Source organism: Neospora caninum, chromosome V (genome assembly GCF_000208865.1).
Source record: "Neospora caninum Liverpool complete genome, chromosome V".
NCBI lineage: Eukaryota > Apicomplexa > Conoidasida > Eucoccidiorida > Sarcocystidae > Neospora > Neospora caninum.
The window spans coordinates 597,026-625,018 of NC_018391.1; the positions used below are offsets into that span (position 1 = coordinate 597,026).

General features: G+C 57.7%; 1 protein-coding gene across 1 annotated transcript; it reads right to left on the minus strand.

Moving 5' to 3' along the window:
* Positions 1–128: 128 nt before the first annotated feature.
* Positions 129–27,436, minus strand: NCLIV_012890 (hypothetical protein; the record flags this gene model as incomplete). Its single annotated transcript, XM_003881479.1, has 11 exons — positions 129–5,159; positions 5,551–6,241; positions 7,046–19,923; positions 20,182–20,645; positions 21,400–21,438; positions 21,932–22,777; positions 23,504–23,769; positions 23,977–24,275; positions 24,948–25,858; positions 26,307–26,578; positions 27,264–27,436. 11 exons carry the CDS (start codon positions 27,434–27,436, stop codon positions 129–131), a joined length of 21,870 nt encoding a protein of 7,289 aa, XP_003881528.1.
* Positions 27,437–27,993: the final 557 nt, after the last annotated feature.

The window sequence follows — 27,993 nt, forward strand, 5'->3', positions numbered from 1 at the left end:
GCGTGTCTGCCAAGGGAAAAAACCGAAACCTCACAGACCAATCGCTGGTTTATCGCGATGTCCACGGTCGCCCGCGCGTCCGCCCCGCCACGTGGCCAAGCGAATACGCAGTTGTCATTCTCTCCCGCTTAATCCTGTTTCGCATTTCCCGGCCTCTTCAGCTGTCTCTTCCCCAAAGGGAGGCCTTGTCCTTTCGGCTGAGCGGCCAGCGGCGAGCTTGAGGCAGCTGGTGGCGGGGCTTCTGCGTCCTGAGGCGGCGGGCGCGATCCTCCAAGTGGACCGAGACGCCGACGGCCCGCTAACTCCGGACCCTGTTTTTCGCGAGGTTCAGGACTTGGTGAGGAGGAAGGAGACGGCGACGCCGACAGTTCCGAGTCTCGACGTAAGGGGCTTTCTGTGGGTCCAGGCGGCTCAGGTCTGAGTACGGAGCGAACAGTTCCCACGGCTCCAGAAGAGCTCGTCGGCGGCTCTGCCTTTTCAGCGTCGCCCTCCGCAGATTCTCCCACCGAGGCATCCCTGGACCGGAGAGGCGAAACGGTCCGAGCAACGCGTTTCGGCTCCGTCGCCGGTTCCCCACCAACGTCGGATGAAGACCCTGTCATGTCACGACGAAGGGTTCGCTTGTTCCCGTAAGGGCTGTCTGTACTCGGACCCGGGCCAAGGCGTATCGTCCGTCTCGTCCCTTCCAACTGGTCTCCAGATGCGCCGCGAGGCACCTGCCGGTCGGGGCGCAAGACCCCCACCGGCGCCGCTCCTTCGGCAACGCCCTGAAGCGTTCGGTGCATATCCACTGTGTGCCTGCTGATTCGTCTCTTCGCGGCAACCGGGGCCGCACCGGGGACCACGAGGCCGATTTTCCTCTGCGCGGCGGGGCCGGCCTCGGCTGCGGGCCCCAGCCTGAGGCGGCGTTTGTCCTCGAGGTTCAGAGGCGGGCGCTTGGCAGCCAGGGCCAGGTGCGGTCGTCTCCCGGCCAGCGCAGCCTTCTTCTTCTGGATCCGTTTCTTCGACTCGTCAACGTACGCGATACGAGCTGCCGCTTCTTCCTTGGCCGTCTGTTCTTCGAACGCCATCGTCTCCAGGAGCTCGTCGACGTCTGCGTTCTCGTTCAGGCTCAGCTCCAGATGAACTGCCACTGCTTGTGCCGCGCGGGCCCTGGCGATGTCGTCGATCTCCGACTCAATCAAGCCTCTCAGCCGCTCGATTTCGTGCTGCGCCTGGTTCACCATTTCCACGGTGAAGAAGAAGTCGAGGGGAGAGAACGTGAGGTCGGGAATCTTGTCGTCGGCGCCGGCCATCTCCTGAAGCGCTCGGTTCAATTCCTCCAGTTCGCCCTCAAGCGCGTGGTTCTCCTTGCGCAGTTGCGGCGCCGTAGAATCGGCTGCCTGGGTCATCCGCTCACGGTACGCCATGTGGAGACGCCGCAGCTGTCTCTGCGGCACGTGCTGCATGGACTGGACGGCCACGTAGAGCTCCATAAGCGTGATGGGGCTATCGTCGTACACGTCGTCGTCCAGCATGAGATCGAGGAAGTCCTGCTCGGCTGTGTTGAAAGTGATATCGGCGCCATCCAGAAACTCCATGCCGAAGTCTAACTCGCCGTCCCCCTGCTGATCGTGCTTCTCGCTGTCATAGTACCAATCTGAAAAGAGCGTCGGCTTCACCGCCTCGAACTCTTCGAGATCCAGCGGCACCCGCAAGCTCCTGGTGTCTTGGTACCGCTGCCAGAAGCAGTAGCAGAAGGCGTACCGGATCGTGAAATCCAGCCAGTCTCCCGGGATCGTGAATTGGCACCACGCGATGACGAGCTGCGAGAGCGAATCGCTCAGGGCGGCCACGAAGTACGTCCGATTTTCGTAGTTGATCTTGCGGTACGACGTCTTCTTCCGCCTCAAGAGCAGCCGGCGCAGATGGAAGACGCGCGACTTGGTTGCGGCCTCCAGCACCATGTCCTTCGTGATGTAGTTGTAGTAGATCTTTGCGTTGCCGGAAGTGTACAGGCGCGCCAGCGACCGCGTGACGCGGTTGTAATACCGCCAGAAAGACGGGATGGAGACGAGGTACGGCCGCATCATGACCATTCTTCCCCACTCGACAAAGAGGCTCCACAAGACGTATAGATAGTAGAAGGTCGCCACCGCCAGAGGGGCACCCCCCATGTACTTAAAGGCGTCAAAGTAGTAGCTTCCCTGGATGATGATGCCGATGACGATGTTCACCATCAGCCCGTAGAACTCCATGCGATTCGCCATGTTGTGACTCCGCTTGTCGAACGGTTCCAGCTGCAGTTGAAGCGCCGTGGAAAGCACGGTGAGAGCGAGGTTGGCTGAGTTGCGGAAGATCTCCTGCGCCCCAGAGCTGTTGGTGTGGACATACATTGTCATAATGAGTGCGACGCACGTTTTGCGCAGACCGATGAGACCCTCCCACCAGCGGTATTCGTACTGGTACCCGTTCACCAAAAAGCCATGCTTGAACCTTTGATCGATTGTATCCGAGCTGTGGTCTCGGGACATGTAGGCGACGAATCCAGCAATGCTTCCGACGCCCCACACCAGCAGCCCTACGCCTCCCAAGCTGAGTCCGGCAAGGAAGTAAGGATCCTCCAAACTGCAGACCTGGACCGGAAAGGCGGCGAGGACTTTGATGGGATCCTCCATCTTGTACCGTGTCTCTACGCACCCCATGAGCATGGTGCATTCGACGACAAAGCTTGGAAAATGCCACAGCCAGAGGGCCGTGTAGGCGGGAACAAGGTCGGTAAGGAGCCTCACAAAACTTTCGAACGGTGAACTGGTGGTGGAAATATACCGAAACATGCCCAAGCACCGTTCCGATTCGATCTTCCGAATTGTTCGCTCGGTCCAGATGTCGTCCCCATGGGCCTCCCGCGCCTCCTGCAGCACCACACGGACTCGCGCGATGTACCCGGAGTAGACGACCTTGTACGCCGCGACACAGAGTGCGCCGAGAACGGTCAGGAAGACGGCGTCGAAGAAGGGGACAAAGATCTGGAAAAAGCGCTGCCAATACCACTGGTGGGTGTCGGACAAGACAATTCCCAAGTGACGGAAGAAGCACGACACTTTGGAGTACGGGTGCGTCGAGAAGTAGAAGTCAAAGAAAAAGACCCGATAAATACTCGCCCAACTCGAGAGCTCTGACTGGCTTGTCGCAGGCATGAGACCGTAGACACTCAAGAAGAACATATGAGACATCGCAATGCGAATAAGGACCGGATGAATGCACGCCTGTTGCTGGACGGCGATGTTTGAGAGCGCCGTAATCACCCAAATGATGGCGCAGACTACCAGCCGCATAAGAATGAACAGCAAGCTATCCAACCACAGTGCCAAACAAGCATAGCACCCGCTCTTATATCGAATCTGGGAGTAGCCGTCTTCGCACGCGCTGCACAGGTATCCGGCTGAGCCTTCGACGCACGAGTTATGGGAGCCGCCCCGACAGCGCACATCGTCGACGCACGGATGGATATCTGGAATGCGGTCGTAGCGATGGACAGCTTCGGTATTTTCCCGTGTCCGCACTTGCAACGTGCTCACAGCTCCTGATATCTCCGACAACTCGCCACCTTGGCCACCTGCACTCTCTGGCGAGACGACGCCACTCGTCTCGTCGGACCCTTCCGTCGACTCGTCCACAAGGTCCAACCCTCCTGCCGTCTCAGAGTCGTTCTCTGAAGCAGACTCACTGACCCCACTGGTGAATTCCTCAAAGGTATCGCCAGTGAAGCTCGGGACCATCGGCACCATACTAGGGTCCCACACGGTCTGATTAAGTGGTTTATACACAGCGTAGAAGCCATTGCTAGGGAACGGCACCTGGTGATCATAAATTGTAATTTGTACAAAATTGTGATCCTCCTCAACGGCCTGCCGCGCGAGTGTCTTCAACCCACCCGGGCAGACGCCGCCGGGAATGCAATCCTGGCAGGTAATGATGGCCTCTGAATCTTCCGCGACGATCGCGTACTTTCCGATTTTGCAGAAACACTGGACCTTCGCAACCGCTCCTTCAATGGTCTCCGCATCACGCATGCACCTTCCCGCACACGGCGCATTTTCTTGAAGTTCCTTGTACGTCCCAGACGCGCACTTCACGCAGCCGAAGGCGACGCTCGCGTCTCCCGCGCCCCCAACCGATGTCCCCACGCTAGCGTACCCGGACAAACAGAGACATTTTTCTACGCTATCCGACAGCGCCGTGGACAGCGGCACTGCTGAGCCCTCCGGGCACAGTTGAGGCGGCATGTGAGTTTGATTCATGGGCGGGTCCATCCACAGACCTGGGCAGTACATGTGCTTGTAGCAACTGACGCACTGGTGGAGGCTAACGACTTTCTCCAGCTCATGCCGGATGTCGGGCGCCAACCATGCGGCCTTCGAGGTCTGATAGAACGAGAGACCTTGTTCTTCACCGATGGCGTCACCTCTCTGAAACGCGCTTCGAATCGAGGCAAAGTCCTGGGAAGCCTTCAACGCCTTCTGGAGCTCTCCGCGGTCCCCCCGTACCAGCCGTCCACCCAGCAGCTGGACCGCCGACACGGGTTCCGTTCCTGAACCCCCCTCAGCTTCAGAATCTGCCGCTTCGCCAGCAGATGCGTTCGGCACTGGCTCTGCGCGTCCCGGATGCTCCGCGGCCGGCTCGCCTCCCGTGTCGCTCTCACTGCCATCCGCGTCCGGTTTAGGCTCCGTTTCACCAGGTTCTCCTCCCGCTGAATTCGTTCCATCTGAAGGCGGAGCCAATGCCTCGTCGTTTGTGTCTGTGTCAGGATTTGCAATCATATACAGGCCGGGAATGCACGCGCAGTCATACGCGCTAATGCTCGCCATGTTGCCTGTGGTGAACCCCGCGGGACAGTCCGTGCAAGCCGCGTTGTCTGTGGTGTTCTTATACGTCCCCATTTTACAAGGTTCACATTGCCGCCCTGACAAATAGTAGCCCGGAATACACTTGCAGTGTTCTGCCGTTGACGCCCGGGTGGCTATAGTCACAGACGATGACGGGCATTGGTAGATTTGCGCTTCGTCACTGCCGGGGCAATACGCATTTGCAGGACATTCTTCGTAGGTCACCGCGCGCCAGACTGTGTCGGACTGAGGCCGTCGCAGTGCACATGACACCGTCATCGAAGCGGGGACCTGCGAAACAACGAACCACCCCCGACGGAAACATGCACCAAAGGCAAGCGGGTGCGCCGAGCCCAGGCACATACATACATGTGTACATACGGCCAACGGCCTAAAAATTCCCACCAGAGGGGAGATTCCGAGAACAAAAGCTGCGGAACCGTCGCCACACCTGCGCGTCCCCACAAAAGAAACCTCCAGAAAAAAAACACTGCGCCCCCGTCAGCGTGACCGCTGCGGCCGTCCTTTGCGCAGGCAAAGATACTGCCTAAGCAACTCTGTTACGCGAAGCTCCTGTGCTGAGAAGCTTTCTTTCTACTGCGGTTCAGAAAGAAGCGCGCTATTCTACGCGATCCGAGACGATCTTCACACACGAACGGATGGCATCACCCGTAAAGCGTACCGTGGTCCCGGTGAAGCGATCCGTAATGCTCGCGGCCGTCACGGCGTCGATGTCGGGACCATACATATGCAGTTCGCATATCGAGTAGGCGATGATGAAGGTGCCGGTGTGATTGGTGACGGTTGCCGTCATAGCAGGCACGTCGCTGCCTCCGTTCGTGTACGTCAGCGATGTGCAGTATACATTTCGCGCACAAGCGACGATGCACTGCTCGAAAGAACTCGTATACTTTTGCATCTTTATTTCCGGCAACAAGAGTTTGACGATCTCTGTGCCATGTTGGCAGACGCGTGGCACCTCCAGTAAATCCTCATCGCTCATGTTTTCGTATTTCGTTTCAGCTTGTCGAACGCTCTCGAGAGTCGGACTCGAGGCCGACATCACGGTAACGTTCGACTTGCTCTCCTCTTCCTCGTCCAAATCCTCTCCCACGACGCCGTCCAGCGCTCGGGCTCCAGCGAAGCCCCTCATGATGTCCGCGAGTCGGCTCGAAAGGTAAAAGCCTGGGCGAGCGACGCATGCGCTGAAAGACGTGGACTTTGTCGTCTTGGTCATGGTGAAAGGTGGGCACGGAAGACAGCCTGTCATAATCCCGTCCAAATGCTGGAACGTGTTCTTCGGACACCCGACACACACAATGGCTTTGTCCAGAGGATTGCGCGCAACGGACCCGCCGTGTCCTTTGGGACACCTGCAAAAACGTTGAACCCAGACGCAGACACAGCACCGTGAGAGGTCCAGCTGCATGCACGCGCAGCGTTATTTACATTTATACAGACATATGTGTACGTATATGTACATACATATATATTCTCTACAAAACGCGCCGTAAGGAACCTCCGCTTTCCCCGGAGGCCAACCCCGCTGTGCTGGACGCTCTCGCCGCGGAGGGGGCTACGCGTTCAGGCATCTTTTGCGCCGTACACTGGAGCGCCGGCACTCGCGAAAGAAGAAAACAGGTTCCGTGTGGCGGCGAATCTTCTGCACGTTCCCACGGGCGCTCTCTCGCGGGCGGCTGAACCGTTGAGCGCCCAGTCAAGCCTGCAAGTGGACGATACTCGGTTCCAGGGTCTGCTGCTATCGTGACTACGTTGATCTGCATCGGACTCAATCTTGCACGGACACTGCAAACAGGTATCCTTTCGACGCGGGAGTGCGATCTGCGTGACGGTGCACTGTCGTTTCCGTGTCCACAGGCGTGATTTGCCTTCCGACGCCACACCGGTCTGGGTGGGCGGAGCGCACCGGGAATGCAAGCCAGTGGGCCGCAACACATGCCGACGGCTCTTGAGCGACACGGCACACAGTCAAACGCTCATCAGCTTGCTCCTTACGTGTGCGCAGATTTTCTCGTACGCGTTTTTTGCAACGGGATGTCGTTACAGACTCCGGTGTGACCTGGTCAGGATGTCTGAATATGGTTCTAACGGGCACGCGGCATGCGCCTTGCTTGAACGGAGAAAGAAACCCAGCGATGTGGATTCCGCGGCCTCACCTGCAGTCAAAGGTCGATTCGGCACCTTCCCGGAGCGTGGTGGCATTCTCGACGCAGCCACGAGGCTCGGTGTTCTTCCCTGGGCAGTAGTAGTTCTTTCGGCAGGGTGTACACCCACCGTTTGTCACGTCGTAGAAGAACCCGCTCGCACACAGAACGCAGTCGCTGACCTTTTTTGCTCCCGGCTTGTTCGTGAATTGGGCCTCATCCAGCTTTGTGGAAGCAATGAGCGCGCCTCGATCACCCTTCGCAGCTGGCTGGGGACACGCCGTGCAGGCGTCATTTCCGGTCGTGCCTTTGTACGAAAGTCTGTCGCACTCTACGCACTTGTCTCCTTGCTTCGTGTAGCCCGCGACGCAGACGCAGTCGCCGATGCTCTTGCTCGCCCCGGCTTTTGTGGTGTGGTTTTCGGGGCACGGTTTAGGCGGATCGTACTCTCCGGTGCAGTAGCTGCCTTGCTGACACGGTTTGCATCCAGATTCGTCCGCGTAGTACCCCGCGTCGCACAAGCAGAGGAGGGCCTCCTCGCTCTCGGCTCCTTGAATGTAACTATGCATGTTCCCGGGACATCTGCCGGTGCATTTGGTATCGGATATCGACGACTTGTACGTGCCGGAAGTACACGGATGGCAGTCACCCAGATTCCCAATTTCGAACCCTGGGAGGCAGCGGCACTGGGCAAGCTGGGTTGACCCTGGAGAAAGCGTCGTGCTGTACGGCTTGATGTCGTGGCAATTTTGAAGACTCGTTTCCTGGTCACGGAAGGTGCCGACAGGACAGAGCTCGCACGCGTTCTTGACGCTGTCAAAGTATTCGCCAGAGCGGCAACCAGCTTCTCCACTGATGGACCACGTGTAGGTCTCAAGCAAGTCGCCTCCTGTTACCGCGATGTTGAATGACCCTGTGTGGGAGACGGTCCCTTTGATGACTCCCGTCGCCGAGTCGAGCGTCAAGCCCATCGTCGCCAGGTCGCTGCCGGGAGCCTCCCTAAACGACTGAATGGTGGACCCCGTAATGAGGGGCTCGAACGAGTAGAACAGACCGGACTGGAGCTTGGAGCGGAAATCGGGGTAGGTGAAGTACAGATTTCCACCGACGTCTTGCAGATTGAGCAGCGCGACGTAGGCGTCCATGCCACCAGAGGTTGCCGTAGGTGGCCAGGCCCTCGAAATAAGCAACACAGTCTTGTCGATACTGCGCAATCCCGAGATCAAGTGCCGCTCACTAAGCGAAATCTGCTTGTAGAAGGATAAACCATTGTTTTTGAGATCCAAAAAGACGAGACGGTCCGACACGAGTTCTGTGACAAGGAGCAGGGACGCAAGGTCACCTGCAGATGCAGACTGAGGGCTGTAGTTGGCGAGAGCGAAAGGGTAGGAGAATCCGTTGATGCCGTGCTGCGCCGTCTTGGGTGTTCCGAAATAGGAGGTCCACGGCACTGCTTTCACCGCCGTTTGGCGTGTCTTCATAGTCTCGAAACTGATGTTCAGACGGCCCACAATGTGGTTAAAGGTGTCTGCCACACACAGCGCCATGTAGTCTTGGTCGACGTCCAGCACTGTTACGCCCGCGGAGAACAGCATGACCGGGTCCGTGGGATAGAAGGCGTGGGTCAACTCGGGGTTTTCAATGTTGATGGTGGTAATCACTTGGCTCTCGTAGTCTGAAAAAAAGATGTACGGCTCTCGAATTGAGAAGTCGACTGGTTTCAAGACCGAATGCGTGAACGTTTTGCCAGTCGCAGTCGACAGATTCGGCGACAGCCCTGGCACAGGCTCCATCATATACACTCTCCCAGGACCGAGGAAGTAGAGGCGCTGTTTCCTGTCCGTGGCACAGGCAACTGTTGACCTCAAACCCTTCGCGTAAAAGTTCACCCACGTCGCTGCTTTCGAACCCGTAGGACGCGTACGCTTGAGGACCGGCATCGGATGCAACGATTGCGAGCCTGTCGTTGTCAAGATAAAGGACCAGACGCCCATCCCATCGGGTAGCCACACTCGATCTTCACTCCAACCTGTCTGATCCTCAGTCGTCTCCGGCTCGCCCCGGCTTACGCACGGAAGCATAAAAAACCTGTTGTCGTAGACGAGTTCAGCCACGGTCTTCCAGTACGACTCCTCGACGCTTGCTGTTCCAACGTCGTAGCATTCGTCTGCAGTCGAATCGCAAAGGCAAACCGGGTACCGACCGGCAACGGTCATCGATCCAACTTTGAAGCTCACGCTGTCATCTTGTAGTCGAAACATAGTCTTGAATGTGGCCAGCGGGTCTTGCTTTATGCTTTCGCAGTCTCCTGCAGAGTCCTGCTGGCCCAAGTAAGCAACGTATGCGTGCGTCAGGTCCGGGGAACCCGGTATATACAGCACTTCATCGTCGAAGTTCTGAACGAGCCGAAAGTCCAGGCCAGAACGGAAACCTTTCGGCGTGAACGCGTCTAGGTAATTCCACTTGGAGCCAGTTTCTGTAGATGTCTCTCCATTGTCCGCTGCCGCGGCGCGTGCCGCCGCTGTTGACTCGGCACGGCCAGCTTGCTTTAGCAAGTTCAGCGCCGCCGCCGCTTCCTCTGCACCGAGCTGTAAGGTGGACGGACTCGTCTCCCCCTCCGCCGCAGTTGACGACGGAGTGCTTGCACTTGGCTTCGTGCGTTTGAGGGCTAGCCTCCTCAGTCGAGCATTCGCGCTAGGCGCAGTGGTACCCGCGGACCAGCAGAGAACGTACCGGTACCCTGGCTGCAGGTCTGCAGGGAACGTTTCGGTTGTCCCGTCCGGACTCACGTAGTCCGCCGTAAGCGTCGTGGACTCAAGTCCCCCCGACTCGCAAAGCGCCCGGTTGTCACTGACTGAATCGGCGACCGCGAGGGACCTCGGAAAGATCTTCAACTTGTCGGTGAGAGCCAAGCCGACGCCGGTCGCCTCTATTTTTTGTTGGCCTTCCACCTGAACAACGTCGACATCCCCGGTCGACGGCCCCCTCACCTGAACGCTGCCGACCCAGATGCTGAAGCGGCCTGCGCCCGAGCACACACCCTCCTCGCTTGAGCAGTAGCACACGCGGAGATGTCCCGACACGGACGCCTTTGTTTTGATCGGCCAGGATTGCCAAAAAAGCGACGTCGCGTCAGACGCGGCAGTGAGAGAGCCACTTGATGCCGAGTCGGCGTGAACGACGCGAGCTGTACGCAGCGTGGCGAGGTCGGCGAAGGGCAAACCAGCGGGGACCTCGACGACGGATGCGTCCATGGCGTCGGTACCCTCTGCGCCGCACTGGGTGTGCTGATCAACGACTGTGATCGCGTCGAGAGAGCGCAGCATGGAGCCGCGCAACGTGATGCTGAACGTCCCTCCAATGACTGCGGTGGTGGCTTCAAACGTCGGATACTCAACCGAGACCTTGCCGACAAACGTCCGGAACATGTTGCCCGTCTCGCAGGCGTCTCCGCCGCACCAGCACAGGAGCGTCGTCCGCGTGGACGAAGCGACTGTGAAGTCTTTGAAGGCCACCCAGTCCGTGACGTGGGTGGGCCGCGTTGCAGAAACAATCTGGACATCTTGCGGCGAGACATCGTCGCCGCAGTGACGTTCTGCTAACGTGGTCGGATCCGTTTGCGACAGCATCATCAGGTGGTTCCGCAGCGGCAGCCGTTTACCCGACAGAGTCAACGTGACTGTTCTTCCGACCGGTACGGACTCCTCCACCGTTCTCTGAGATAGGCCGCCGACGACCCACGTGTTCAGCTGAAAAAAGTAGCTTCGTGCCTCGGCGCAGTCACCTCGGTTCCCGTTGCAGAAGCAGACGGCGAAATACGCGCCGGGGGTCAGGTCCGGTGTTTTGTCGTCGATGACGATGCTCACTGACCTCCACACAATTCGCGAGAACTGCATCGAGACGCTCTCGACAGCATCCGGCGCCCTGTCAAGGTTCGTGAACCGCAAATACGGCCGGGACTCAGTCGGATCCGGGGCCGCACAGTTGAACGTGTCCTTTTCTTCTCCTGCCGGAATCGGGTAAACGCGAATGCGCATCTCACTCGCTTCCTTCGAACCCTCCAGCCCCGCATATGTGAGGCCCACGTCCACGTCCTGACCACTCGACGATTCCCACGCAGCTTCTTCCACCAAGGGTCCCTTAACGACAAAGTCGCCCAGAAGAATGGCAGACGACGCAGAGGCAGGCTTCCAGCAAGCGACGTAGTATCCAGCGGCGATACTCACCGCAGTCGTAAACCGGAATGTTTGGTTGAATGTCTTCATCTGCACGTTTGCACTTGCGTCGTCCAGAGTACCGCTGGCACCGTACGCCTTCGAGAGCGTGGCCTCCATGGCAGCCTCCGCATCACATGATTCCTGAGTAACGTAAACTGTTGCACTCTTTAGGAAATCCTGGTTGTCACTCGAATCGAGGCCAGCAACTGAAATATCAATGAGGCATTCGGCGCCGACGAAACAGGCGAAAACGGCGCTTGATGTTACAGGGCCTGTGACGAGGACGACCGCCACGGGCACCCTGTATTCCGCCACTGTACTGCACAGGTGCTGTGCAGTCGATCCCCCCTCTGCCCTGAACGGATCTGACGCCCCGTTCTGCAAAGGAGTTGAGCGCCGGCAGTAGCACACGGAATGTATGCCGCCTTTGTACGGGAAAGTCTCCCACGATACGTGTGCGTTGTTTAGGCGTCCTAAACCGTTCTGCCTGAAGCCGTCAATAAGCCCACTCGTTTGGCCGGTGCACTTCGTGTCCTGAGTGAGGATGAAAAAGTCTGACGCGGCCTGTTGCTCCCCTCGCCATTCGAGTTCAACGTTCACTGCGTTCCCCGAAAATGCGTAGCTAACAACCCGTTCTGAAGGTCCTTCGAAGGTGAATGTCCCCGCGTTCCACGCAAAGTCCGCCGGCGACGTGCAAGACGAGGACGGCAAAGGACACTGGCAGATGGCAGCCGCCTCTGGGGCCATTCCGAAGAAAGGCTGCTTCGAGGTGACGTGCGCACTGCTCGCGTCGACTTCCTGCGGCTCCAAGACACCTCCATTCGGCAACCCGCTGACTTCCCCACCGGTTCCGCAGGCCCCCGACACCACGCGCACGTTCGTAACATCCTCACGAAGCCTGTAACCCTGAAGGTGTGCATCGCAGACGGCCCCCACATGGCACGTAACTTCCTGGCCGGCGGCCAGTCCAGAGATATTGAGAGTTCCCACTTTGAAGGTATACTGAGAGACTGTCGAGCAGTCAACCTCGTCGGTCTTCTTGCACCAGCAAAGGTCGAGATCTGCTCGGCCGATATCCGGCAAAGTCTCTTCCCATCCAAATGTTACGTCCACAGCCTTCGCCAGGTCTTTGGCCCCTGGGGTCACCCCGTTGCTGATGCCGTAGTTCCTTCCGGTGGAACTCCCGCATGACTCAAGAGCCGCCAGTCTATCTTCTTCAGCAGGGTTAAAAACCTTTGTGAAGACGGCGCATTTCTGACCCAGCACGCACTCGACTTCAACTGAAGGTGAGGCAGGACCTCTGAGGACGATCTGTGTCAAGTCTATGCGAGGGGCGCCAGCGGCCTCGCAGCCCTGCGTAACCTCCGATTCACAATAGTGGACAGCTACAACCGACGCAGGGCTCTCTTCATTGCCTAGCGGGGACAGATCCACTGCATACGCCATGTCTGAATCAGCTTTAACGGGGAGCCTGAGCTCCCCTGCGTCGGCATACACGGTTCCCTGTACCCCGTGGAACGGTGGCTTCGGAGGGGTAATGGTGACGTCGTCTGCCAGGATCGCAGTCATCGGCCCCATCCACACATCGTAGATGGTCAACGTCCCAATCTTGATTAGTGCGTCCGTTGCACAACCTCCGCTTTTCGACGCGCAGTAGCAAATGGAAAATGCTTTTGATTTTAGCTCTAATTCAGAGGGAAACAGAGGGCTGCGACTCACGACTTCCTTAAATGCCTTGATCTGCGTGTTCGATGTCGCGGGTGTGCCCGCACTTGACTGGTCCGAGTCCGTCTCGCTACCGCCCCCTACACCCTTTGCTCGAGCGGAAGCCATGTCGACGGTGATGAGATGCCCCGTGTCGGGCAGCCCAGCAGGTCTCACGGAGCACTCGTCTTCCCTGACGAAGTAGTCCGGTTCCAGATCGTGTTTTGGGTCCGCGGCAACCCCCTCAAACTCGAACGGACACCTGGACCCGCACGCGCATTCCACAGCCAGGTCCTGCTGAGGCGCCACGAGCGCAACCGTGACCACTGGCACTGAGAAGTCTGCGTCGTCGTTGCAGGCTGTCTCGAGGTTGCACCAGCACACATCGAGTTGTCGCAGCGAACCGACGTTGACATGCAGAATGCTGCCTTGTTCGTAGACGGCATTCTCTGTGATATCCCTGGCCCCGTTAGTGACGTCTGAGAGCGTAAGGGGAACCGTGTTGGAGCCGTTGTCACGACCACAGCCCCCGGTCGGAACGAGTCGCACGTTCGCCAGGCTGGCGGGCATATCTGGACGGCTCACCGTGACATCCGTGCCAATAAAACGACTAAACCCTTGGGTAGTCACCGTGATTCGCGTTGGCTTCCCGAGCACCGCCGCTTGAGTCGCGTCCTGACGCTCCGCTCCGAGAGGCCCCGCAAACTGCAAGACACCCAGACGGGCAGGACTCAGCGTCACCTGCTGAGAACCCCCCGAGTCCGCGCTGCCGTCCAGTTGGACCAAGGCAGATGTCGGGGCTTTTGCCTCAAGGTTTGTCGACTGCGAGGCAGTCGGGTCCGCCTGTCCACTCGGTTCAGCACCAGGGCCCGCGGCGTCTCCTCCAACTCCGTTCTCAGAACCTTTGTCGGCAGCATCTCCGACACCTGGTGCACCGTTTCCCGTGGTGTCTTCCCCAGTACCATGTCCAGCATCCGAATCCGCTCTGTCTTCCCCGGCAGCTGGTGGAGACTCTTGTTCGGGGGCTCCCCCGCCGCTTTGATGAGAACCCTGTTCCTCGTTGTTCCCCCCTGCGTTTTGTTCAGAACCCGGTGTCGCGGAGTTTCCGCCATCATGGTCAGACGCGGGAGGTCCCTCGGTGTCTTCTGGGACAGCCCCTTTTATCTGGCGACAAATGGCGAACGCGCCATTATCTGCTGCGTGCCCGAGAGCTGTGGCAAGGTTCTCTTGGTTGACTTGAACAACAAGCTTGCCAGCTTCCTCAACCACGTCTGGAATGTATCTTCTGGACTGTGTGCAGTCGGCATCTGTGCCCGAATATTCTGTCAGAAACATACCTCCCGAAGCGTCTCCGTCGAAATCTGACGCGTCAAACGAGATTCGGCACGGCCCGAAGGATTCCTGGCACGCCACGGCCTTCTCCTCGACGAACTGCACACTGAGTGTTCCGACAGGAACCGTGTAGGCGGTGCCCACGCAGTCCTTCACGTCCGTCGCATCGCACCAACACAGCTTGTACGAGACGCGACTCGACTCCGGTCGGCTGGGAATAGGCTCGCTGAGGATGATCGTGTTCCGTTTCGTGTTCCGAAAAACGCCCCCGCTCCCCAGCTCGGTCGTAAGGTCGGGATCGGAGCAGTCGACAGCCTTCACCCCGATAAACAGCGTCGGATTCGAGTTCCCAATGTACGTGAAGTTCACTTCGCAGTAGCTGCCGCTGTAGCACAACGCATTGATGGCCTCCACTCCGTAACTGAACACCTCGCCGACTTTGATGGTGAAGTCCGCCAGGCTCGTGCTAGAGGCGGAAGGATTCCAGCAAATCGCATAGGCGCCTCCACTTTTTATAGTCGTCAACACCTCGAGCGTATCATCTACGGAACTCGACGGGGTTCTCCAACTCCCAGTCAGGGCTTCGAGCGCGCTGAAGTGTCCTCGGTCCCTGGCGACCAACCCCACGGTCGTTTTCCCCGTTGATGATCGCGCGTCGCATTTGTCCGCGTGCTTCCGACCCCCGCGCTTGCCAGAGCGTCCAAACTGCCTCACCGTTCGACGTCGTTTGCTGGACAGGGACATACTTGTTTGAAGCAGTGCACCACTTTCCTCGCTCTGCGCGGCCTCCCCGCCTGGATACAGCGTCGGCGTCTGCTCGATTTGAGCAATGCCAGGTCCGTCGTCCCCTCCGCACGTCCTGACGACTGCCACAGGCGACTGGGAAAGGTCCAGCTTGAACAAATTGTGTCCGGGAATCTTGAGCCGGCACGGGGCTCCAGTTCTGCACATAAGTTGAAGTAGACTCGCCGACCACGCAGTTGGGACCGGCCCTTTCCAGCTTAGCGTTCCAACCGTCGCGGTGCACTTAACGATACGGGGCGCCTGGTCGGTCGTGCAGTCCCTTTCGTTCACCCAACAAACGACAGCGTCTCTGTGGACCGCGAGCCAGTGCAGGTGACCCGTGGACAGCGTGGAAGCAAGTGCCGCGGGGCCTCCACCCGAGATGGGTAAGCCAAGGGTCGTCTCTTGGATGGCGCTGTCCGGCAAGTCTTCTCCCACATTCGCCGTTTGGCTGAACCGCTGGTATGCAAGGTCCTGCCGATCGTCTGGACACGTCTCACGCCCCGCGATGAGCCCCACGAGTGCCGCGCTCTGCAGGTGGCCATGCAGATTGGTGAACCTTGAGTAGTCCGTGAAGCCGGTGACGGCACCTGGGTCATCCACCTGCGGCTCCGCTGGGTACGTGTTGAGCAGCTTATCGGGTTCGAATTCAATCGAGCATTCAGCTCCACCCGGCAAACCACACATCATCTCCCCCCAGTCCCGAGGGCGAGGGTTAACCGCGCCCGGTAACGTCCCGACAAAGATGCTCTGCAGGCCTCCGCCGTCAGAGGCAAATTCGTCACTCGCCCACCTCCAGCAAACTGCCTTCTCAGTGTTGACGGCTGCGATTCGATACAGGATGACCGCCGTGCCTGAGTCTCCAGATTCATAGCTCATATACGTCGATTTCGCGATCGCTTCGTCCGGATCGTCGTTCGAGCAGCTAATCGCTCCGTTCTTTGGAATGTCCTTCAAATAAATGGACGTCTGTACTGCGGCCTCCTCGGACAGGATACCCTTGACACCTACCTCCACGTTCGCGTCGTCTATCCGCTTGAAAACTGTCGAGATTAGGTCCACCATGCCGGCTGTGGGAACGATTTGAGCCACTCCAAGCTTCACACTGTATCTCGTCGGTTGCAGTGTAATGACTTGGTCAGGATTCCAACACAACTCGTAAAGTTTTGCAACATCAGGCGGCAATTTCAGGCTCATCTGCATCGGCTTCGTCGAAGGATGCACAGAGTCTGCGCCTTCAAGTGCCCTCGAACTCATCTCCACGAGCGCTGCCGACTCGGCTCTAGAATCTCCGGGAACACACTCATGTGTTCCGACAAGCGTCAGCGTATCTCTCCCGCTCTCAGGACATGGGTCATCTAAGCGAAGAAACTCGTCTCGGTTGAGGCCAGTGTACGACTCGACAGCCGCGTCATCTTCGGGACTGTGGGGGTACATGACACAAATGTGTTTCCCTTTACAGTGAGCAGCCACTTGAGCCGCGACGTCCAGGGGTGCGCACGTCACTGCCGTTGGCTGCCTGTTCGCGAGCCCCCAGGAAGCCGTCTTTACGGAAACCGTTTCAGACGCTCCACACGTCAGAAGGCCACGCCCCATTCTGTTGACGGCAAAAGCGCCCTGTTCGAGTCGATCGTCGGCGCTGAAGTAGTCCTCCAACGGCTCCACAGGGCTCGCCTGGACGTAGCCGTCGGGGTACGTTACAATTTCAAGACGGCCAAGGCCCCCCGGTTTCCCGCACGCGTCGAGCGCAGCGACTCTGCTATACGACAGGTCGAACGTATTGAGATTGAGGCCTGTTACGTTGATGTCGCAGCCTTGAGAATCATTGCAAAAAATACGCAGCTGAGTGTCCTCCGAAATGCGCGGCCCTCGCCAGAACATGGCGCCTATCTTCTCCACGCATCCGTCCGGCATCGTGCATTGGCTTGAGTCGAAAATGTAACAGAGCACCGCTGCCTGCCGAGAACTCATCCACGTTCGGTCGTCTAGGGGAAAACTCAAAGTCTTCTTGCTGGCTTCCGACGTCACCACATGGAGAAGAACAGCCTCCGCCGCTGTCGTGGGAACGTCTGCGGCTGCGTTCTGGAATCTCGGATCTGACCGAACCGACGGACAGTCAAATCCGTTTACCACATACAGCTCTCCCCCGGGGGCAAACGTCGCAGTGTCGGTAGGGTCTGTCGAAGCCTTCGGCTTTAGAGTCACCAAACACATTTCTTCGTCTCCAAGCGAGCAAAGCACCAGGTCCGCCTCGGGCTGGGTAGCCACGGTGTTATCCAGTTCTGGGGCCAGGACGGCAGGAACCGTTGTCAGGTATATCCTCTCCTCGTAAATTACTTTTCCGGTTGCATCCCGAAAGATCGATTTCCAGCAAACCTTGCGTTCGATGGAAACTCTTAAGATCGAATAATGGATATCCGAAGCTTGTGCACCAGATGTCGTCGGCGTACTTGGCTCCACAGAGGACCAATGAATTTCCGTCTCCTGGTCGGAGTCTGCGCAAGCAACATCCTCAGACGCCCCATCAGAGACGGATTCCAGAGGGCTGACGTAGATGCTGTGTTGTGTCACAGGAGCGTCGGGGCCGGATATCTGTTCCAGAGCAGCTTCGGTTACCATCGCGCTCACCACGAGGTCGAGCGCTGCCTGGCCCTGACTGTCCTGTTCTACGCGTCGACTCGCCACCGTAGGCCGAGCCGGAAAAACAAGGAAACCTCGACTTACGACGAAGCGATCCTCGTCCAGCTCCTCTACCTCCAGCCCAGATGCTTCGAAGGGATTCCAACAGAGTTTCCACAGCGATGCGGGCTGGATGTCAACGGCGAAAGTTTTTGCCGACAAAGCAGTTCCCTGCTGGGGGACCTCGTCCGGTACCGCGTCCGAGTTCGTATCCCGTGTCGACGTCGCGCCGGAGTTCTTCACCTTCGCGTAAACGTACTCGCCGGGTCCTCCACATGCTGTGGAGTACGCAGCCCTTGCAGTTGAATAGTCGACTGCATCCATGTTTAAACCGTCAATGTCAAAGACGCACTGTCGATCCTCCGTCTTGCAGACGGTAACCCTCTCTGGAGTCTCGACAGTCGGCCCGACCCACAAAGCCAAGCCCAGAAACTGAGTGCATTTCGAAGTCGAGGCGTCGCTCTCAGCTGCGCATCTGTCTATGCGGTAGCAGATGCCCGCCTTGCCTGTCGACTTTAGGAGTTCTCCAGCTGCGGAGTCAATCAAAAACGTCTGCCGCTCGGGCGTCAACACGTCGCCTGGAAGCACACGACGCGTCTTCGAAGTGGCTCGTCTCGCCTCGTTGTAGGCAGGGTCGGTCGGTTCCGGGCACGGCGCTTGGTTGAGCTCCGTATCCAGCAAAACCGTCACAGCGACGTCCAAGAAAGCGGGCACGGCAGGGGCTAGGCCTCCCGTATACGGGACGGTGGCGGGGACGGGAACAACCGTCACCCGGCACTGGCTCGTCGCCAGAGCGCACGATACCGCAACCGCCGGAGCGTCGCCCGTGTCAGGCAGCGACGGACCCGCGACGTAGCCAAGGAGCGTGGCACTTTGCGCAGAGATCGGGTTTTTGGAAGTCGAGCCGTTCGGCTGGGACGCTTTCTGCAACAGCTGAGACCAGCACACCGCCATCGTCTTTGTGTGGGTCACTTGAAGCTTGAAGGACCCTAAAGTGCCTTCGAGCGACGGTTCGCCGGGCACACTCTCCCCAGTTGCTTCAAAGGGCTGAACCGGTCCTTGAATCTGCAGCGCTGCATCTCCACTCGTGTCCTGCTCGTAGTCGCACGGCACCGCGGTGTCCGCGGGGTACCCGTCCACAGGCTTGAGATAGACAACAACGGACGCGTAGGTGTGTGCGAGGTCGATCCCCGACAAGGCGTCGACTCGATACCACAGCGCCATCGGATTGCTCGTGATTTCTGCATCGAGCGTCGCGCTGTACAGTCGCCACGCAAAGAGGACGTGGCCAACGGTCTCGGTGAATCTTGTCAAGTCTTCAGAGTCACTTTCCCCCGAGCGGAAACACAGGTCAAAGCCAGCGCCTTCGGACGAGAACGGCACCTGAAAAACAAGACGCGTTGAGTTCGCCGCGGGGACGCCTGCACTGGGGTCAGTCACGTCGCCGTCGGCAACAAAACTCCAGATTGACCTTTGGAGTTCACCTCTCCCATCTGAACCTTGAAACGCGTGCGCCTGCGCTGCCGCCTTGAGGTCCGACCCGCGGCCCATCGACGGCTGATCGTGAAGGCCAGAAGACGCTGGACGAGCCTGGGAAGCGAGACGCGAGCCTGACTGAGCCTGCAGGACCCGGATCTCAACGGCAGACAAAGACGAGCTGACGAGAGGACTATAGGGCCCCCAAGGCGTCAGAAGGCCTATGCCGGTGTCCGAGCCGCAGCGTTCGAGTGCCGCCATGCGGTTCGATGCCGTCTCGTAGAGATTCAGATTCACACCGTTCACTGTGGCGAGACAGGGCTCCGGGTCGTCTGGTAAGCACACCAACACGTTTGACGCATCGTCCGCTACGGCGCCGACCGCGTAGATCTTCCCCAGCGAACCACCACAGGGTGGGCTGTCATTGGGGCATGCCGCCGCGGCGTCTCCGCGTGTGTACACCCAACAGAAATGCGCAGATCCGCGCGCCTGGAGCCACGGGAAGAAACGTTGCTGCAGGAGCGCTCGCAAAGAAGCGTCGGATTCACCTTGGAGCTCCAGCGGAAAGCCCTTCATATTTGCCCCCGCGGACTCGTCGTAAGAGGCGTTGTCAATCTCGTCAAAGACGGGGTCTTGAGAATTTGACGGGCACGCCTCTTCCATGACGTAGACACGGAAGGTCGAGGGCAGATAAGGAGACTGCCAAAGAAAAAGAACAAACAAAGCAACCCCTCTGACGTTCACATCGCGTCTGCTCTCACGGTCGATAGCGGCATGTACAAATCTTGTGTCGCATCCAGGCTTTCGCATGCAGCGGACGTTCGTCAGGCAACGGATACACGTGTCAGAGGCCCCGCTGCTCACGTGATGGTTCGAAAAAAATCAAAGGGGTAAACGCCAAACGGGTAGCAGATAAACACACGAGAGCAAACTAGAAAGGATCGCCTGCACACCTACCGCGTTTATCGGGTTCTCCTCTGATGGAAGGGGTTCTGCCGTCACACGGAAGCTGCAAGGCTGGTCACCAGGTGCGACGAAACACCGGGAGTCTTCAAGGCTCAGCGTTTGCACATCTGACGCCCTCGGGAAGGTTGTAAGATACGTCGAGAAGTTGTGCGAAGGCCGGCTGTCTCCCAAGGCAACTGATTCGATCCAACAGAGCTTTTTCGCGGACGGCCCTGCCTTAAAATGGAGCTCAATAAGGTAGTCTGTCGCTGCCGACAATGCCGGGAACGGCACGATGGTGACAGACGACTCCGGCAGATTCGCCAAAGACCCGGAGCTACAATCCGTGTCTGTGAGGCTGTCGACAGAAACTGCAACGACCTTGCTTCTGAGCAGAAGGTTGTTGGTGAATTCGCCTCGGAGAACTAGAGTCACGTCGTCATCGGTGACGGTCGACTGGACGGACAGCTGAACACCTGAAAGCCAACAAGGCAAAAGCACTCTGCAACGTGGCCTATACACCGAGAAGGCGAACAGCGCAACCGTAAACAGCTGCTCAGGACGCTAACCGTCTCGGCCGATCCTCCAGCTTGTCGCCACTGACCCGGGGCGTTCTCCACGTGTGCCAAATGTGAATGCACACACTCAAAGGCCCGCGGTCGTCTAGGTGCACAACGCTATCAAACACGAATTCACAACATGCAATGCGCGTAACTGATTTGTTTATCTCCTGGAGGCGCACTCCGGGAAGGCGAAGATCTCTGCCACACGCAAAACTTCAAACTTTCGCAACCTGTTTCACGCTGCTCCCAAGGACACAAGGGATGCCTGTGGGACTGGGACTCTGGTCCCCGACGCAGCATGTGCAACACTGCCGTAGATGTATGCGTGCAACCTCGTGCACACGTTTGGTGACGAAATCTCCACTCGGCTCGCGCAGCATGCATACGGCTGCACTTCCACATACGTGCCGAACCATGCACACATCCTGTACACGTGAATATCTTCCTACGTGCACGTTATGTGCACCGAAGTAGACATCCATGGGTATATGCATACATGCGATTACAGATCACGCCGCTGGAATTGCCCCATGTATCTACGCATGGTTAGAAGTAATACTCGAGCACACGCTGTTTGCGAGAGGATGTTGGGAACTGGCCACATGTGCGTGTAGCGGGGCACAGAGAACTCGGTCGGGTTATCGGTGTCGCCGCATGAGTCGCTTACTGTCGAGTGCAACAGCGGCTGAAACGGCCTTTATAACCTCTGGCGAAAACACACAACAGAGATACCGCGGAGAAACTGTTTGGCGCACGCGTCAAGCGATATTCTGGCGGACACGAAATAGAGAGCCATCTGGTGGGACACCGGCGCGACTGACGGAGTGACGCGCGTTGCATGAACCAAAGTGAGAGTGTGCGAATCTCTTCTTTCACAGAGCGCCCAACTCCAAACAACCGACACAGCCCCATTCCTTTTTTTATTCTCAGGCAGTGGTTCACCTTCCGGTTCCTTTCCCGCCGTGGAGCTGCCACAGCAGAGCCAGCGGCTGTCCCACCCCATCAACGTGAAAACGCCAGCGTTATAAAAAGAAACCAAATCGACGTCGCGGGTTTCCAGGCGCATAGGTATCCAGAGACGGTTTTCTGTTTTAGACCGCGACGCGGGCGGGGAGGGCTTACCGCAATGCGTACTGAACGCCCCCCCCCCCCCCCCCCCCGCCGCCGCCGCCCCTGCTCCGGCGCGCGTTTCACCGTACCTTTGAGGACCACGTAGCCTATGAATTTTTTGCCTTCGCAGACGGCGTAGAACAGCGCAGTGGCGGATTCGCCAGGGAAGACGGCTTTCGCAGAATCGCCCGCCTCAACGGTGACAGAGACGCTGATCTCTGACGCGTCCGCGCTGCACCAAGACGTGCTCGGATCGTCGTTGGCCGCGGGGACAAACCTCAGCTTGGTGGTAAACGGACGGCTCTTCCAGCTCCCATTGCTGGTCACGTGAACTTCAAACGGGCAGGACTTTGTTGCACCCTCCCACCCGCAAAAGAGGGTCGGGACGCCGCCCCACGCTTCGCGGCCCACGAGGGACAACACGGCTCGGGTTGACACCGACACGGCCCGAGCTGGAAGCTCCACGGCCTGTCGGAACCCTACAGATTCGGAGTTGATTGCGAGAGCAAGGGAGGCAACCATCTGGTTGAACTCGCTCTCGTGTGAGCACCGCGTGTTCACCGCGACCCCGTTTGCCGCCTGGGTGACGACGGGGGCATTGGCATTGCAGTAGCAGAGTTCGTAGAGGCCGACACTTGCACTCGAAAATCCGGCGAGAGACGCCAGATCCACCTCGGAACTGATCGCCACAGGGCCCAGCATGGCGCCATCGACAGCCGCGCAGCTGGCCTTGATCGCGACGAAGCCACCCTCGGGCGGCAAGCCCCAAATCGTGCCGCTGGACCCCGGGAGCGTCGTCTCACTGCTCGTTCCCGGCTGTGTCAGACTAAACTGAAGGACACACGCCTCTCCGAGACGGCAGCGGACGGAAGGTGGGAGGCGCAGAGTCCCCCCCGAACCCTCTGCATTCGCGCTCGTCGCGACCAAATAGGGCCCTGGACAAAGTGACAACGGGACAGGAACGACGTGGACCATGAGCGCAAAGACGCAGAGTGGTAAACGTCTCTCTCTGCATCTTCGTCGCATTCCTCTTTCCCCTCTCTGGTCGCACGTTTCAAAAAAGCCGAGCATCTCCGATAGACACACAAACTGGATGTACGCCTGTGCAAAAACGCGCACAGTGTGGTGAGTTACCTGCACAGGGGCACACGACTGGAGTGATTCTAAACGATGGGCGCCCACGGGGACACCCCAACAGCCATATATTGGGGTTTTCCAAGTGACGCGGCCAGAAATTAGGAAATCAGCACACACGTCGCAGCTTGAGGCGATGAAACGCTCATGCGTCAGAACTGCCATCCCATCCGGAGAAACGAACCGAGCTGACAAATGAGAAAGAAGAATAATCGGCTTCTGTGGACACAGTCGCTGAGCTTGACAGAAGGCGGCTCAAGTTGGAAGTGTTGACGAGAAATGCGTAGCGGTATGGAGAGCAAACGAAAGTAAATCTTGCTGAGCGTTTCTTCCCTAGCCAGACCCAAACGTTCTTTGAACCAGAAACGGGTGTCTGCCGAAGTTGGCGGTACGCATACATGAGAATGCGATCGTTTTTCCTGCTCAACGGCGACATCCTATTGGCTCGGTGTTTTTCGCAACCCTGGGAAAAGCCTGCCTCGCCTTTACCTTGGCTGAACAACTAGGCCACACACACACACACTCACCGTAGTCTACGGGGTAAGTACAAAAAACGGGGTTGGCTTCGTCACAAGGCGCAGATTCAATACACGCTTGCATGTCGTCAAAAACGCGTAGTCCGGCGCAGTCCACGTAGCGGTTGTCCTTCTCTGTCTGTGGATGGCCCGAGCACCACTTGATGTCCCACCTGCGAACAAAATCCACACCAGCTGTGTCTGGCGACAAACGCTGACAAAGACTTCCAAGGGTGCCTCGTCCCCGCCCGCCCCCCATCAGGCCCTCGATTCCGTCTCTGAAAGAGCGAAGAAAAAGAAGCGTTTCGAAAGACGCAACTACGGATAAGGCGATTCTTAATAAACGCCGCGCACGACTGATTTCACGAACAGAGGATGCCTCTGCGATCGAGGCGTCGCAGCCAGCGAAAGAAGAGAGACACAGACGCTGGCGAGCCGACGGAGCAAAAGCGCATGAAACACAAAGCGATCGGAAAAGAGCTCACTGCCCCGCTTCGCGCCCTGCATGCCACGAGCTTCGGACGTACGGTGCAATCTTTGCGGAGCCGTCGAGCCCGACCCATGTCGTCGTCCACGGAGGGCTGCTAATATCCGCCCCAGCCTTCAAACACTTTTGCTCGATGTCTGAGTGGCGGTGTGCAGACTGCTCCTCTTCCAAAACAGCCGCGGGGCAACTTTGCTCAGGAAGTCGGCTCGAGTCCAGGGAAGCGGATTTCACCGGCAAAAGCGCCTGGGTGCCCTGGAACAGGCCTACCCACGAGAACGTGTCCGGCTCAGAGAGGAACTGCAAACAAAGCAAAAAGGGGATCCGTCGTCCACAAGATGTGCAAGAAAGGCAAACGAGGTGGAAAACCGCCCTCTTCCTGGCTTTATCTTGACGCCTTCCTATAGGCAAGCCCCACACACTTTCACATCTCATGCAATGAAAACCGACAATGAAGGTAAATGCACATACATACATATATACATATATACATATATATGCACATGGTGGCACTAAAATATCTTGTGTTCAGCTCCCAGCAAGCACGATCTTGTGTTCAGCTCCCAGCAAGCACGCTACCGCGTACGCCAGAGACGCGGTCAGCTACGTTCTCACACTGCAGTCGACTGGATGAGAATCGTAGGGACAACAGACGCGCACGCGGTGAGCAAGAGACGTGTCCTCTACCATTCACAGACGAAAACCAGATGAATTTCGCCCTCAAGATCGTTTGTAGGCTCTACACAACGACAGGGCCGCACAACAGGACTGTGGGTGCACATGCATGCGTGCCCATCTCCCGGTTATCTCTATACATACATACATGCATACATCCATACAAATGCATGCATGCATGTGTAGGCATATATATATATATATATATATATATATACATGCGCACAGTGTGTTGGACACCAGGAAGTCTCGGGAGCGATCGGCGGTTTGTTTCGTTCCATCTAATGTGTGACCTACATTCATGATTTTCGCGTCGTCGTCGCTCTGCATGACGGCAACTCTGGAGAAGTCGGAGGGGACACGAAGATCTGAAACGAGCCGGCGGCACGTCAGCTGCGCCTCCGCGAAACTTCCAATGTACATGAACAGATCTTCCTCGACGCTGGCGTAACACTTCAGCCCATACTGCACCGCAGAGGCCCACGGGCACCTGGCTGAATCCGGAAGGCCGTAGATCCCCCGAGTTAAAGGGTAAGTCTTTGCAACGAAGTACTGCTCCCACTGTCCCCCATGCGCAGGCACCTGGTCGGTATAGGAGTATGCGGCGACGAAGCTGGCGCAAGGCGCGTCCAGTCCCACGTGAAACATGGGCCTCTGCGACGTTACCTGGACTCCGTTATCTTCCGATTGACTCGTGACCCATCGCCTGGCCACACACAAATTAAAACCCGTTTTCCGGCTTATCTCCTGAGCGGAACTGTCAAAGATCCCACTGCCCCGGATGTCGGCAACCGGGAGGACACCGATTTGACCCTCGCACGTGTTGCTCTGTGCAATCATTCCGTAGTTTGTAAATGTCTTCCTTGTGCCATCGCTGTAGTTTGACGTTTCGACCACAGCGTAGAGACAGATGTGTGCGCTCGTCGAGGTCCCGTCTTCCGCCGTCGTCAGCATCGCAAAGTCGGAGAGGTTGTCGGGCACCGCAAAAGCGCGTGCGACGAGCCAACCTTCTTTAGCGTCTGCAGCGGCCTGTTCCCAGTAATCTTTGGGCACAATCGAAGACGCCAAATACGCTCCATACTCGACGGGGTTCTTCATCGCCTCTTCTGCGCCCCGCACCACCACGTAAAACTCCACGGGGGTTAGCGAACCGAGCGCTTCGCCAAAACCCGACATCGCGTCGTTCACGTACGCCGTCGGCGGGGGCTCTGCGACGGCACAGACACAAGGCACAGAGCGACTTTGTTGAAATGGATGCGCGTGTACACAGAAACATGCACGTCCATGCATATACACACACATACGTAGATATATATATATATACATTTATCATTCTCTGTGTGCGTAGCATATACCTATACAGGCACATGTGCACAACAGTTCTCCGACGAATTCGGAGAAGACATTCTTTTCTCTTCTGCATGTACATGTAACAGAGAACAGGAATAAAGCTGAGAAACACGCACAGAATGAAAAAAGTTGGAATACAAAGGATAACTGGCATGGGGGGGGAAAGAAACAGCGCTTGAGAGGGCCTACGAGCGCGGTTGTAGAGACGCGATTCGCCCTCGTTACGAAACAGCTCACGATACAGGAACCCTCAACCGAGAACGTCTCGACGAGGCGTCCACGTGAAACGCTACCGACATTCCTTACCTTGTGTGGTAGGATCTTGCTTCGGATAAAGGCACTCCTTCGGCTTTTTAGAAACGAACTCGTCCCAGGATGTACTGCTCAGCCACGCATACATGCCCTTATCAAGACAGAACTGACTGTCAGGCTCTGCATCCCAAAACCGAGGAGACGTTGTCTCCGGCGACGAATAGGAGCATGAGGCCTTGTAGGCATCGGGGATCAAAGAGTTCGTTTTTAGCGCAGAGGACATGCAGTTTACAGGGGAGGCGTCCTTGGCGCACGTGTCGTACACCCTGCAGGATCACGAGGCACAAAAAGACAAGCGACAACGCGTCTCTTCAAATCATGCAGGATTTCCAGAAATGCACAGCAAAAACTCAAGAGAAAGCTGGTCAACTCCCCCGCCACTTTGGAGCATAGTCTTCGCTGCGTCATCGTGGGGCGGTCACGTGCGATCGCGCGAGCTGCCCTACGGGACATCTGATGCACTGTGGAAGTGTCGTTCAATCTTCCGTTCCGTTTGCCCAAGTACAAAAGGCCGAAAAACGCGTTGAAACAAACTCGAAATGCCTGCGCCAGCCCACCATCTACAAAATTAGGAGCCGACACACGGTCACCCGCGTCATCCACGCACAACTTTTGGGTGGCCCCAGTTCGACTTCCGACACCCATGGCCGAGTGACGCGCTGCGAGAGTCAGCCGAACGTGCCGAGCGACGTCAGGCTCACTCTCGTCCTGCACTCGTGCTGACTTGCAGACGCTCCAGAGCCCGGAAACCGAAACCAGGCGAATGGATGTTCCCTCGTGCGGAGACTCGTCTGGCTGCAGCTCAGAGAGGTATTTCCCTTCTATGCCAAATGAACGATACAGCCTGTCAGTCGAAGCCGCTACAAACATTGCTAGTGGGTATCAAAATAGGATTCACTGCCTCTAAACATATACAGTAGACCGTTTCGCGCAACACGCCAGTGGGCTCACAGGTCTTCGACGAACGCGCAGATGTTCCAGCAGTTCATAGACTCGTCGATTTTCACAGTTTGCTGCGTCTCGCCGGATGCGTCATCAGTTTCAGAAGAGAGAAACATGCCGCTCCCGCAGGCAGTGCGCTGCTCATGCGCGGATGTGCCCGATCGGGTTCCTGTCTCAAGCATCGATCTGCTTGACAAGTAGCCCAGCGCACGCGCACCGTCAGCCCCCTCGACGGCAGTCCGGAGACGGGACCTTGCTGAGCGCCTGGACGAACGGCCAATGAACCCTGGAGCTTTGCTATCTCGCTTGCGCGTCTCTGTAGCCGCCCGCGTTTGGGGCACTACTCTTGCACTCCCTGACTCGGCAGAGAGGGGATACGACGACACTGCCGTTGCAGCAGCGCCTGGGACTCCCCGTCCTTCAGAAACGTCGACGGGTGCAACGGCGTTCGCAGATACGATGCCCAGCCGCCTCGTAGAGGGTGGAGCATGTGAAGAGAGGAAGAACAGGAGGAACACAGGTAAAAGAAGAGAGCCCAGCCAACTCGATTTCTGCAGTACCTTCCCGAATGGTCGGCGGTTCGAATCCGACGGCCTGTCTGAGTCGTCGACTTCAGCCGAAGATGGCAAAGAAACAGACTCGCACGCGCTTGTGCAAAAACTGCGGGCTATGTCCGATGAACAGGTAGACACTCGAGCACATGATGTCGTGAAGTCATTCGCAGCCGGTGCCCGAGAAC